General features: G+C 42.1%; 1 protein-coding gene across 10 annotated transcripts in view; it reads left to right on the forward strand.

Moving 5' to 3' along the window:
- Mitf (melanocyte inducing transcription factor) overlaps positions 1–13,803 on the forward strand; it is a 212,115-nt gene that overhangs the window by 113,144 nt on the left and 85,168 nt on the right. Inside the window, exon 1 of one of the 10 annotated variants that reach the window (XM_063285573.1) lies at positions 4,368–5,783. In XM_063285573.1, the coding sequence (XP_063141643.1) occupies positions 5,728–5,783 (56 nt within the window). In that variant the 5' untranslated portion in view covers positions 4,368–5,727. 10 annotated transcript variants of the gene reach the window in all.

A 13,803-nucleotide genomic window follows, 5' to 3' on the forward strand; every position in this document is an offset into this window, starting at 1 on the left:
TTGATGGAGTGGTTTGTGTCAGCCCTGGAGAACAGAGTGTCTCCAGTCTTCATTTCAGTCTTACACAGTGACATGTTCAAGGTAGAGGGCCCATGGGAAGGATTTCCCGGTAACAAGCTTGATGGTCCTGGGGCATCAGAGATGCTGACAGCTATTGAAGGTGCTTTTTGAGTTTTGTTACCACATTGTTACTCTTCTTGGATGACCTAAGGATTTCATAAATATTCAAAGCATATCATGGAAATTTGTAGTGAATACTTTACAGAGTTGAAAGGTACAAGCAAGTTTTATTCAGCGAGTAAAGAGAGCTTATGTTCTTCTATATTTTCCTGCCTTCTGTAGAGATGACTTATACAGACTTTAATATATAGGGCTATATTTACATCGTCTTTAGTTTTTAAGTTTGGCATGGATAGGCATCTTGCTTGCATGTATGTTCAGGCACCACTTGAATGCCTGGTACCCATGGAAGCCAGAGGAAGGCATCAGACCCCCTGGGGCTGGAGTTACAGATGGATGTGACTCACTGTGTTGGTGCTGAGAATCAAACCTGGGTCCTTTGGAAGAGCAGCCAGTGCTCTTATCTCCTGAGCTACCTCTTCAACCTCTATCTATAGTATATTGTATAGCCATGGTTTCAGTGTTGAACTCTAAAGATGCCCTTCCACAAATAGAGTCTTGAGCCAGACCCTTGAAGAATATCATTGATTTATTTGTTTTGAAAAGGACTCTTAACACTGGTATTTTTAGGACCTGTTCTCTCTCTCTCTCTCTCTCTCTCTCTCTCTCTCTCTCTCTCTCTCCTTCTTCTTCTTCTTCTCCTTCTTCTTCTTCTTCTTCTTCTTCTTCTTCTTCTTCTTCTTCTTCTTCTTCTTCTTCTTCTTCTTCTTCTTCTTCTTCTTCTTCTCTCTCTCTCTCTCTCTCTCTCTCTCTCTCTCTCTCTCTTTCCTCCTATGAAAGGGTATAATGTAAGTTGAAGGGTGAGTGCTTTTGATACACACACTGATTTGAGAGCCACTGACTGGGGTAACAACTAGGTGTTTTTACATGAGCTGGATAAGTCCTACGTTGTGTGCAAAAGGTAGTCATCGGCTGGGTCCCTATAGCTTATGGCACACAGTAAACACTCAGATGCTATTGTCTGGCTGGGGAGTTCATTAAAAAGAGTGATGACTTTCAGGAGAAAAGGGGGTGTGCTTTGGGGATAGTGATCATTTGATCTCTAAATAAAGGAAGAATCCTGAGCTTTGGTAAAGGCACAGCTTTGCTTTTCTTGAGATACAGTTTAGACAGGATAACAAGTGAAGACTCTTATCTCCTCTCTTTAGTGATTGGATTTTTCCTTCCGACTAGATCCCAGTTTAGCTCCCTAGGAAAAGGAAGCTGTCCTTGACTCTTTTAAATTCCATTTTAGCTAAGGCCCTGTTTTGGAAAGGTCACCAAGCTTTCTGATGACTAGTTGATTTACTACAATTTAGGACAAGGAGAAATAATTCTTATTTGAAGTGAATTGGTAGGCAGGTAATAATTTTATTCTGCTTTTTTTTTTTGTATTTTATCCACCTCACATACAGATTTCAACTCATTTTTTTAAAATATAGTTTTCAAGTAAATATTACATGTGTGCACACACATGCATATACAAATGTGTACAAACTCAAGGTATAAATATAGATTATAGATTATGTAAATATATCAATGAAGTTGCTGACAAGATTTACTTATTTATTTGTGGAGTGGGAAAGATGGCTCAGTAATTAAGAATGCATACTTTTCTGGCTGAAGATTCAAATTTGTCTCCCAGCACTCACATCAAGTGGCTCCCAGCTGCCTGTAAGTCCAGCTCTAGGGGATCCAATACCTTCTTCAGGGCTCTGCAGTCTTCTACATTCATGTGTGTGTGCATATACAAAAACATGCGTACACATAACGTGAATAAAATTCTACTTTTATTTGTGTGTGTATTTGTGTAAGTGTGTATGCCATGTGTGTACATATGTGCAGAAGTCACAAAATGGCAGTGGGTGCCATCCTCTATCGCTGTATATTCCTTTTGAGACAAAGTTGCTCCTTAAATCTGAGGCTTGTGTTTTACCATCAATGCTGAAAGCCAGCAAGGCCCAGAGAGCCCATCTCCATAGTCCTTGGAACTCCAATTACAGGTGTCCAGAAGTCGCTGGGCTTGTTAGGTGGGTGCTGGGACCCAAACTGGTCCACATGACTGCGCAACAAGCACCCTTTAAGAATAATATTAAAGACTGTATTTACCCCCACCCCCATGTATATATCTGTTAATATACATGTTTGCACGCATGCATGTGTATGCAGACACATATGTGTCCCAACACTCATGTGGAAGTAAGAGGACAAATTTGGGGATCCACGAACTCCGGACCACTTCTGTCTATGCGTCCCATCTTCCAATAGTGGTGTTAGAAATACAGGTGCCTGTCATTATATCTGGATTTTCATGTGGCTTCAGGGATTGAACTTAGGTCCTCAAACTTGGGCAGCAAACACTTTTTTTAGTGTCTTACTCTGTAACCCTGGCCAGCCAGGATGGGACTCACTGTGTAGATCAGGCACTTTGACTCACAAGATCCACCTACTTCTGCCTCCTGAGTCCTGGAATCAAAGGTGTGCATCACTCCACCCAGCTTTTCAGGCTTCACTCACTGAGCTATGTCCTCAGCAGAGGGCAAGCACTCCTTCATTACCCAGGCTTTTCCCCAGCCACTAAGACATTATGCTTTCACTTCAAGAAACTATTGACCATCAGACCATGGTCTATTCATCCTAGTGGACATGGTGGGCTCCCCAGAGACATTTACTGAATAATTAATTGGGTGATGACTTGTGAGATGTCTTTGTATTGGGGATATTTGTATAGATGATGACACATGTGCCATTCAGATCAACCTTAGGTCCAGTCCTAAGTCCAAGAAGTTTCTTTGAGAGCATCAAAAATCTTTTTAAGATATCACAAATGAACTGTACACATGTCCTTTAACAGTAATTTTATTTAAACATATATGGAAATAATTAAAGGGAATGAGTCTTTGGGGACAGTGGGTTGACTAAAATGAAAACTCAGAACATGCTGTTGGCTAGACCAACCAGGGAAACATTTGGTGTTGTGTGGTAGTGTCTGGAATTGACCCCATGGCTTTCTTGGTCAATGTTTGAGAGCCAATGGAGGGGACTAGCTTTTTTTGGTGGATAGTCATTAATAAATCACACTTTTAGACCTTAAACAATGAAATAACTTAGTGTAGTTTAAGCTAGTATCCAAGCGGGATAGAGTCTGACTAGATCATCTGAAGGCCAACCCCTCACAGAACTCCACACACTAAGGCTTATCTCTTTTTTCTGTCTTGTGTCTCTTGATATTTTCTCTCACTCTTTTCTGTTCCCTTGGTTCTCTAGGTGGGTCAGCATTGACCCAAAATAGGCACTGCTGACCACAGTCAGAGCTGTACAGGATATTTTCCTATTGATTTTTTTTTATGGGTCAACGACGGTGAACATGTTGGCTGCATTATCTCATTCCTGTCTTAAATCAGCAATGAGACAGCCTATTATCCCTTCTCCTTTGGCTGGTGAGGAAACTGGAGTAGAGAAAATTGAGTGCTTTTGCACACATCTCTGAATTAGTAACTGGTGGGATCCTAACATGGATTCTTGAACACCACGAACGAACCCGTGTGGAGCAGCTTCTTAGGAGGAGAGGCACCGGTCGTCCTCTTACAGTACCCAGGGATGCCCCTGCAGGTAGAAAGAACCTAGTGACTTATGTATGAATATAACTGTTCATCAGGGATGTGGTGCAATTTAATTTTCTCCTTCTTTATGTTTACTGACCACTAGCTTTACCAAAAAAATGTGCGCACCATCTTTCTTAACTTCATTGAGTTATTAGAACCTCCTGCTGGAACCGCCATGTAGATTATATTGCCTGTCTTCTCATTGCTTCTCCACATAGCAACCAGATATAAAATCCCACTATGAGCTCATCAGTCCCCTACTGACAACCTCTTGGTGGTTTCTATCCCACCCTGGGACTAAATCAGTGACCTGTCCTGCTGGCTTGACAGATCCAACAAGGTCTGGCCTGGCCACTGCTTGGGTTTCATACACACCATGCTTGTCCCTTATTCTAGGGTCAGCAGCGTTTCCCGCTCACTCTCCCACTTTAGGCTTTTACATGTTCTGTCACAACTAAGCGGAAGACTCTTCTTTGTCCCCGTCCCCGTCCCCGTCCCCAGCCCCAGCCCCGTCCCCAGCCCCAGCCCCAGCCCCAGCCCCAGCCCCAGCCCCAGCCCCAGCCCCAGCCCCAGCCCCAGCCCCAGCCCCAGCCCCGAGATCTTGCCTAAGGAAAACCCCATCTGACCTCATCTAACTGTTTTCATCTCCTTGTAGCAACGTCCATAAGAGTAACCATGAACTAATATGATTATTTAGTATGTGTTTCCCACTGAGCTATAAAATCTTCGGAATCCGTCCGGTACTTGAACTAGTGTAGCCATTCAGTGCGTACTTATCAAGCAGGAGAGTGGTTGACAGAATAAATGAACAGGGAGCACACAGAGTTTCTTTGGCTAAAATCCCTGGCTGGGTATTTTCTATTATTGGAGGCCCATTTACAAAATATAATTTCATTACATTGTAGAATTTCGATGCACGGAGACAGCAAGCCTCTCTATCCATTTAGTTTGAAGATAATCCGTAAGACACGGCAAAGTCCTTTGCCCAGGGGACACAGCTAGTCAGTGTCAGATGTCTTTGTTATGACCTTTGAATTGCTACAGGGAGAACCTTGCTCTTTTCAGAACTCTGTCAGGCAGCTCTGGTGCGCTGAGTCTGTAGCATAAATATTTGATAATATTGATGTTGTCATGTCTGCATTTTAAAGTGTTTTCTCTTTGAGAACACGTATTGCTGTTTTTCTTCCTTCTTGTATACCGATGTATTCGGAATTGATCAGAGGCCAGTCTAAAATACACAGATGTTTGGTCTAAAGATGTTTGTGTGCTGAAGGAGACTGCTACCAGTAGAAGCAGCTTGTGTGTTCCCGCCACCAGGCTGAGGCCAGCACAGCCCTCCTTCACTCCTGGGTAGATGTAAGGGTGAAAAAAGCTGTGTGCATCACACAGCCATTAGTTGCAGGCTGTGCTCTGTGTCCAGCAACCAAAGCTGTGTGTATAGTTTTAAAAGAGACAGAGATTCATGCTAGGCTGTTTGATAGATTCCAGCTGAAACGGCAGTTAGTCTCCTACTTAGCCTTCCTTGCCTGCTTTTATGAGTCTGTTAAGTGTTAAAAATCCACCAGTATGTGACTTCCTTCTTTCAAGTTCTCTGATGACACTTGTCCCCTGCAAGCATGCGTCTCTTGCAAGCCTGAACTGGTGCCCAAGCTGGGGAAGGTCCAGTCAGCATTGCCAGAGCTTGTCTGGCTGCTGCGTACATTTCTGGCCTGGCCTGGCTCGAGGAGTGTCCCCCCCTGTGCAGAACAAGGAGCGCTTTGCCCCTCAGGTTCCATAGGTACTGGATTAAGCAGGTCTGCTATTGCAGACAGACACCAGGCTCCATTCTAGCGTGGAGCTGTGTTTGGATTGGAGTTTCCAGGGCCTTATCAGGAGCCACCCCTAGTGACACAGCCGGTGCCAGAAGTAACTTTGACTTTCACTCTTCGCCAAGGGCTTGCAGAACACCTTAAAGGAAAGAAAGATGGAGACGCTTAGATTTGAGATGCTCATTCCCCGCTCCTTTGAAAGCTTGTATCTGTAAGTGAAGTTTTATTCTGGGACCACTTAACAGAAACATATCATTCTCTGATGCAGAAAGGAAGGCTTGGGAATTAGAAATACTGGCTGGCACCGTGCAACTGTGGCTTTAATCAGCTGCAGCTGTAACCTCTTGTGACTGGGTGTGATAAGGGGCAAGAGCTCATTTGGGGAGGAGGGATCGAAACGGAGCCTTCTCATTTAAAATGGAGTTTTGGTCATTAATAATGACAGGAAAAAAAATACTGAGGTTAAAAAGATGGGTGAGGGCAGAGTAGAGCTTGATGCATAGTTATGAAATAGATCACAGCCCAGTTTTGTTATAAATAAAAAAGGCATTTTCTTTAGGAAGATACATGCTCAGTATACATTTCCCCAAACTGCCCTGCTGTAAACGCTGTAGATCTCTCTCTCTCTCTCTCTCTCTCTCTCTCTCTCTCTCTCTCTCTCTCTCTCTCTCTCTGTGTGTGTGTGTGTGTGTGTGTGGGGGTGTATGTGTGTGTGGGGTTGTTAGTTTCATGATCATGGAATAGTAGTAGTAGCATTGTAAAAATATGTTCCGACTTGTATTCTTGTAATTTTTTTTTGATTTATTTCTTTTCTTGATGGCAAGAACAAAACATTCAGACATCAGCATAATCTCCTTGTCATAGAAATGCCAAACAAGGTTGGGGATTTAGCTCAGTGGTAGAGCACTTGCCTAGCAAACGCAAGGCCCTGGGTTCGGTCCCCAGCTCCGGAAAAAAAAGAAAAGAAAAAAAAAAAAAAAGAAATGCCAAACAAGGTTAAGTAGTGGTTTTATAGGAGGACTGAATAGAGACGGACTAAGTAGATAAGACCCCTTCCCCTCCGGCGCCCGCTTTCGATTTTACTCCCTTAGATTAGGAACCAATACTGAAAGCTGGGTCTCCAAGTGAACCAGCTCCCAAGCAGATTAACGTATGCAAAAAGCACTTCTGGAGCTTTGTAATTATTTACTAAGTGTTCCTGGGTCAGGGGAGGGGCTCTGATGAAGTCACAGAAGCTATTCGTTCCATCGCTGGCGAAGGTGGGCTTGAAGACAGGGAGAAGAATGGAAAAATACTAGATGTAGCAGAACTATTTTTAGAATTTGATTCTTAAAAATGAATTTCCCATAAATCGAAGCGTGGGTTAACAGTCCATCATTCGCAGTTGATGGGTCTTTCCGAAGTCCTGTAAAGGGCACTTGTGAAAATCGCTGCTATTCCTGCTGAAGTTTGCTTCCATGGATACCTTGTACATTTTTCATCCCCCGCCCCCCTGTGTCACTAAAACAGCTAATTATTCATCTTTCTAAAATGATAGAGCATTTTATGAACAAAGTACATATACGTATACGTTTGAAATACCGTTATGCTGAAATCTTTAAAAATAAGGCTCTGCCTTGTAAATCAGATCCTAGTTGGGAAGGCAGTGCCTGCTCTCTGTGAGGCATACCTGCAGGAAGGAAGGTACCTACCGCCCGCAATGGTTTTAGTTCTGGTCTTAAGCAAGCAGAGGGATGAAGCCAGATCAAACTTACCTTGCAGATGCAGCATTAGGACAGACCTGAGTTTGTCCCCAAGTTAATCCTTTTTAAGATATTTCTCTAGTCAACTATAATATTTTTAACAGAAATATGCATCCCTCCACACTCTCTGAATTTGGAGGGATGAATTTTCTAGCAAACGTCTTTGACAAAACATGTGTGCTGGGCTGTTTTCCATTAACTTTTTCCCTTGCCTGGGAATTAATTGTGTGTTTCCTTCCAGGAAAGCCAGTGAGCACCAAAGCAGAAAGGAGCATTCTAGACTCTTGTCTGTCTTGAAAATAACCCAGGAGCTTTCACTATTTGGGGGCTATTGAGATGTTCAGCAAATGTGTCTTTCTGGGCTCAAAGTACAGTGTTGGACTGGGGAGATGGCTCAGTGGGTAGAGCACTTGCAGCCAAAGGGTAAGGAATTACGTTAGATCCTCCCACCCATGTAAAGCCAGACTTGGTAGCATGAATCTGTAATCTCAGAGTTCCTGTGGTGACATGGGAAGTGGAGATAGGAGAACCCCTGGAAGCATATGGGTCAGCAAGCCTGGCATGTATGGTAGTGAACAAGAGATCCTGTCTCAAGCCAGATAGGAAGTAAGCACTAATACCCATAGTTGTCCTCTGACCCTGACTCTCATGCCATGACATTCATGTACCTATACTCCAACACAGGAACATGTATAAATCATACACATCCATCACAAACACATATACACACATGCATGCGCATACACACACGATGTAAAATAATTTGCCATGTCTTTTAAGCACTGGCCAGATTGTCTCTGGGCTCTGTTCTTAGCACTTAGCACTTAACTGTCTTAAGGAAATTTTACAGCTACTGCCTGTCACAAAGTCTTCTTCTATTGCCATTTTGCACGTAAAGAAACCAAGCTTTCAGGAGATACAAACCCTGCAAAGGTCTTCCAATGAGCGTGTCACAGAGCTAGGACTAGACTAAGGGGGGCTAGAACCAGAGCTCGTTCTCTTGTCTGTCATCTTGGCTATATTTTCACTGGAAATGACAAGTAACCTGGTTTATTCATCTGGCTTTATGCTGAGTGAGTCACTCCCAGCTTCTTTCTCTGAATTGCCAATAACCAACAGTGATGAGCATTTAATGCATTGTGGTTCTTCTGGATACTGCATTTTTTTTTTGTCAGATGTATTTTTCTTTTAGTCTAATTCATAGTTGACTGTGAGGCACCTGTCCAGGGGAGGAGGGAGTCATTGCATAGATTCATTGATGGTAAAGACCATTCAAAGATGGTAAAGAGGCAGAGTGTTTGTTAGAAGAGAGATATGAAATTTGCTTATTGAGCAAACACTTGTCTGTGTGCTGGAAAGTGTACAGAATGAAAATATGATATAACCATCTCTGCTGTCAATGGAATCAACTCCTCTGGGTCTAAAAGGGACAAACACCACTTGACTCTTAAGTTCCTGCTCATCCTTATGGTTCACAATGATTCCCACTCTATCTCACATCAATATAGTCACATTACAGGAGACACCATGGCAGATGGTTCAAGGACAAGTGTCTGTCAGTTCCTGGAGACATTCCTTCTTAAGCATCACTGACCAGATTTAGGCATGTAGCCATTGTGGTTCATGGAAAGCTGGGCAATGCTGGTAGCAGTGTGACTAGATACAGCCAGCAGAAGGGAGGACAGGTTAAACATCCTCAACCAGAAAATCTGCAGTGCTCTGAAATCCAAAGCTTTTAGAGCACTGTTATGTCATAAGGGAAAATCTACACTTGACCTCTTCTGACAATTTGCCATCAAAAATGGGTTTAGCTAAAACTATTATACAAGATGACCTCTAGTCTATATGTATAAAGAGTACATGAATGGATTTCAAGTGTATAGTTGGTTCTGCCCTCAAGGTTTCTCATTATGTGTGTGTAAATGTAAAATTTACAGAATTGGATGACACCCATGACCCCTTCAAGCACCTTAGATAAGGGATGAATAACCACCACATTATGTGAACTGTCTTGGGCTAAATGTTGATTTTTCATTTTAGAGAGCTGCTAAAATTTCCTATAAAAGTACACCAGACTGTACAGTGTCCACATGTTCATTTCTTTGCATATAAATATCTTATTGGCTAGATTTCATGTCAGAAAGAATATGCAGTTATTCCTGAGATTGTGTGATCGCACGCAATGCACATAAACACAAGAAATAGATACATAGATATACGCCATAGATACACTTTAAGTCTGTTGATTTTTCCCTCTATAGATGTTTTAACTTCAGGTTTGTAATTTTTTTGTTTTGTTTGTTTGTTTGTTTGAACTGATAATATTTCATATTTTTTCCTATTTCTAATCCTGTCACGAAGTCTTTGATTTTGGTAGTGGACAAGTACATAAAAATATATTCTATACTGAAGCTGTAAAATTTAATGTGAAGATTCACAGCTTCTATTCTGAATGCCTAGTCTAACTGGACAGACGTTCACTGAGTTATTGTATAGATTTGAATCTGGTTATGTTTCGGTATGCGATACTCTTATTTCCCAGTTGTGGAATTCTAAGACACATCAAACAAGCTTAAACTAGAGAAGAAATGGACTGGTCTTTCTGAACCAATGTTTAGGGGGTAGTCCAGAGTCACATGGACTTCAGGGGTGCCTTGATCCCTTTATGTGCCATCTAGACACAGTGCCCTCCCTTTTGTTCTTTGTTTCCTGCAGCCCTTGGTACTGTTTTTACTTCGCATTGTTGGTTCTAGTCTGAGATAGATGCACAAAATTCAAGGTTTGCTCCCAGATTTCTGGTTGTCACGGAGAGTTACCATACTGCCTTAGTTTCAGTCAAAAATGGAACTCACTGTGCCACTGTAGGCCCCTTTCTGACCCTATTGACAGAGGACAGATAGGCTGACTAGCCAGGCCTGCCTTGTGCATTCATGAGCTGAAAGGAAGGGACAATGGCTTTACCAGGTGAAGTTGGTGGTGGCACAGGATGCTGAGTGGGCCACGCTTAATGGGAGGGCACAGTAAGCCTTGATGGCTGGGTGTAAGGTTGCCTTCCTATTGTACTGGGTCCACCCATTTACAAATCTGTATGTGATAATGTGCACTTGCATCTGGGTTTCAATCTGGCATTATGAACTTTGGATCTTGGTGGATATATTCTAAGCATGAGATTGTTGAACTATTGTAACCTGAAGCTTTTAAATATTCTTTAACCTAGTACAATGTTGTCTAGACAGACAACTTACTTTGTTACTGTGGAATTATGTGAGTAGATATAGAGTAACTTTATGCCTTTTTTTTTTTTTTTCGGAGCTGGGGACCGAACCCAGGGCCTTGCGCTTCCTAGGCAAGCGCTCTACCACTGAGCTAAATCTCCAACCCCAACTTTATGCCTTTTAAAACAGTCTTTTTTTTTTTGTTGTTCTTTTCTTCAAAACAAGGTCTTTCTGTTAGCCTTGGCTGTCCTTAATCTCACTCTGTAGGCCAAGCTGGCCTCAAACTCACAGAGATCCTCTTGCTTCTGCCTCCTGAGAGCTGAGATTAAAGGAACGTACTATCCCTACCTGACTAAAAAGTTCTTGCTTGTAGCTAGGTGTGAGCGAGAATCCACATTGGACAGAGTGAGCAAGAATTGAAGAGTGGGATTGAGAGGCGACTTCGTGGTTAAGAGTGTTCAGGCAGAAGACCTGAGATTCTAGATTACAAGTCAGGTAGCTCACAGTCATCTCTAACTCTGTCTGGGGATATCTAACACCTTTAGCCTCCACGTAGTAGTGTTGTATAGGAGTTCCATCTCATGGAGTAGGCCTTAAATCCAATTTAAAAGGTGTCTGGTTACTGCGATAACATGTGTCACTGTTGTCCCAGTGGCCTGCTTTATAGGCAGGTCTCTGCTATAGCTCACTGGGTCTGTAGCTGATTGAGAGTGATGATTATTTTTCTTCTCTGTTAGCATATATAACCCTGTCCAGCAGTACTAATTCTATTCAGTAAGAGTAAAGCCTCCAACTGTTCACTAGCTCAACCTCCCCATTCTTGATGTCATGAATATATGCTGTCTTTGGCAATAGGATCTTACTGTCAGGTTGTGAAGTGTAACTGATCAAATTGGCAATAGCCTATGGTGTTGGTGGGAGGAGCATCTGTCAAATCCCTTTGGTCAATGACTAAGAAAACTGTAGCCCAGTCCTGGTACTGTCAAGAAAAATGAAATTATGAATTTCACACATAAGTGGATAGAGCTAGAAACAATCACCCTTAGTGAGGTCAATGAGTACCGGAAAGGCAAACATTATGTGCTTTCTCTTATGTGTAGTAGTTAGCATTTAAGCTTTAAATTGTGTTTCATTCAGAGCATCCACAGAGATCAGGTAGATAGTAAGATATTGGGGGTGGGGGAATCTTCCAAAAAGGTGAAATAGAATATAGTGTTAAGAAGGAATGGAGAGTAAATTTGAATAGGAGAATAAGTGGGAAGTGCTTGGGAGGGCAGGTTAGGATGTGAGGTGTCTTGTTAACAAGAGACTGGCAGTTGCATTTAAAGAATATAGTAGAAACACTTGTAAAACAGTGTAGATCCTAACCTCAACCCAGGCTGGTCTTGACATGCCTGGAAGAGCATCATTTCTGTGTTAATTGTAAAGGTCTCTAAATATTGATTTTTTTAAACAGTTGCTAAAGCTAAAAGAATACAATATTTGTACTTACAAATATGCCCGGTAAGATAGGACCCTGTCCAGTAGCTGTTTATCATCCTAGAGGAGGAAGCTTTGAAAGCTAAAAATGTAAACTTATCAAAAGGGGTAGGAATGGAGGCCACACAAGGGTCTACCTTTGCTCCTATGCTGCATTCCAGATGCTACATTGAATAATTTAACATTTACTCACTCAGTCCTTAGAGTGTCTAGGGGTAGCTTTGGGGAACACTCAGAGAGGCTGAATGGCTCATTAAAGCTCACATTCCTCAGCGGTGGCTGAAGGAGAACTTGAGTTCACTTTGTGGCCCTCTTCCTTGACTAGTATGGAGCAAGTCCCATACTCAGGGAACTTGTTCAGCTACAGGGTCAGGCATGTGTCAGTGCACTCATGGCCATGCCTGTGGGCTTATCTTTCTGAGGGAGAGGGGTATACCTTCCCACGTAGCACTCAATAAGAATCTAGCAGTCCAAATAATTGACACCATGAAGGCATCTGGGAAGAATTAATCTGGCCAGGACTTAACCATGGGGTTGGGAGCTGGGTGTCCACAGCACCTAGCAATAGCCATTTGTTGAATCAATGAACTTCACATAATCAGGTTAAAAGGAATCATACTCACAGAATTAGGATTATCTAGCTAGAGCTCAGGTTCATGGGCCCAAGGATGAGCTCAGTCAGCAATTAAAATTAGACACAGTGGCCATCTCTCCATGTATGTCATTAGTGGCTTGTCAGTAAGTCCTCATTTTCAAAGCAGTCTTTCTAGCCATTTGGAATATTCCTTATATAAACTTGGGTTCCATACTAACTCTTGCACAGTCTTTCACAAACAGGGCTCCCTTGTCTTGCGAAAAGAGTAAAATCTAGTTGTGTTTGTCTTTGTCAATGAGGTGGTAATTATAGATTCAGTTATTTCTAAGAGAAGTGGACACTCAAAAGATGGTGAACCAGGTTGAAAATCCGGTAGTCATTTCTCATAATGCAGAAATATCCTAGAGGGTGTGTGTGTGTGTGTGTGTGTGTGTGTGTGTGTGTGTGTGTGTGTGTGTGTGTATGTGTGCGCGCGCGCTTTTGTGCACGCATGTCTGTACGTGCACACGTAGTTAAGTAACCCCAATGCTTCTGTTGCACTACCCCTTTAGAATCCTTTGTTAAGCTGTCAATTAGCTGAGCTTTGCTCTGTTTATATAAATATAAAACATGCTTGCTATTGTTTCTTTCATACGTTTTCCCTGTATTTGTACTGTTCAATTGTATGGGTCAGAATTATTTTTTTCCTGATAGACTATTATAGATGACACTTTAAATGATGTTTTTATTGTGGTTAAAGTATGAAGCCTTAGTGGGCTTGCTAACTAGTCATTTTAATTTGTCTCTGGGATGCTAGACTATTAATTGAAAGGATTTTCCCCCTGGTATTGCAGCCAGTGACTCGTCTTGTGCAGTTAATTAGCACGATTAGTCCACAGCTCCCTTTGCTCCTGCACAAAGGTTTGCTCCTGTTTTTATCAAAAGGATCATTCTCTCTGAGAATGCTTGGATCTGACAGGCTCTGAATAGTAAGACCACTTATTTATTTCTAAATAGCTATCTTCAGTCTTTCTTGGCTTAGGAAAGTACATTTGAGCTTTGAAGACATACTCAAAGTGGGAAATACATTTTCTTCAGTTGCTCTTTTTAGATTCTGCACTAGTGAATTGGTGGTTTTAGGTTCACAGAGCAATGGCTAGGGAATGTTTTGATTGTGTGGATGAGTATACAATGTTAAGATAATAAGCAAAGCATAGATGC

This window comes from Rattus norvegicus, chromosome 4, assembly GCF_036323735.1.
Source record: "Rattus norvegicus strain BN/NHsdMcwi chromosome 4, GRCr8, whole genome shotgun sequence".
In the NCBI taxonomy this organism is placed as follows: Eukaryota; Metazoa; Chordata; class Mammalia; order Rodentia; family Muridae; genus Rattus; species Rattus norvegicus.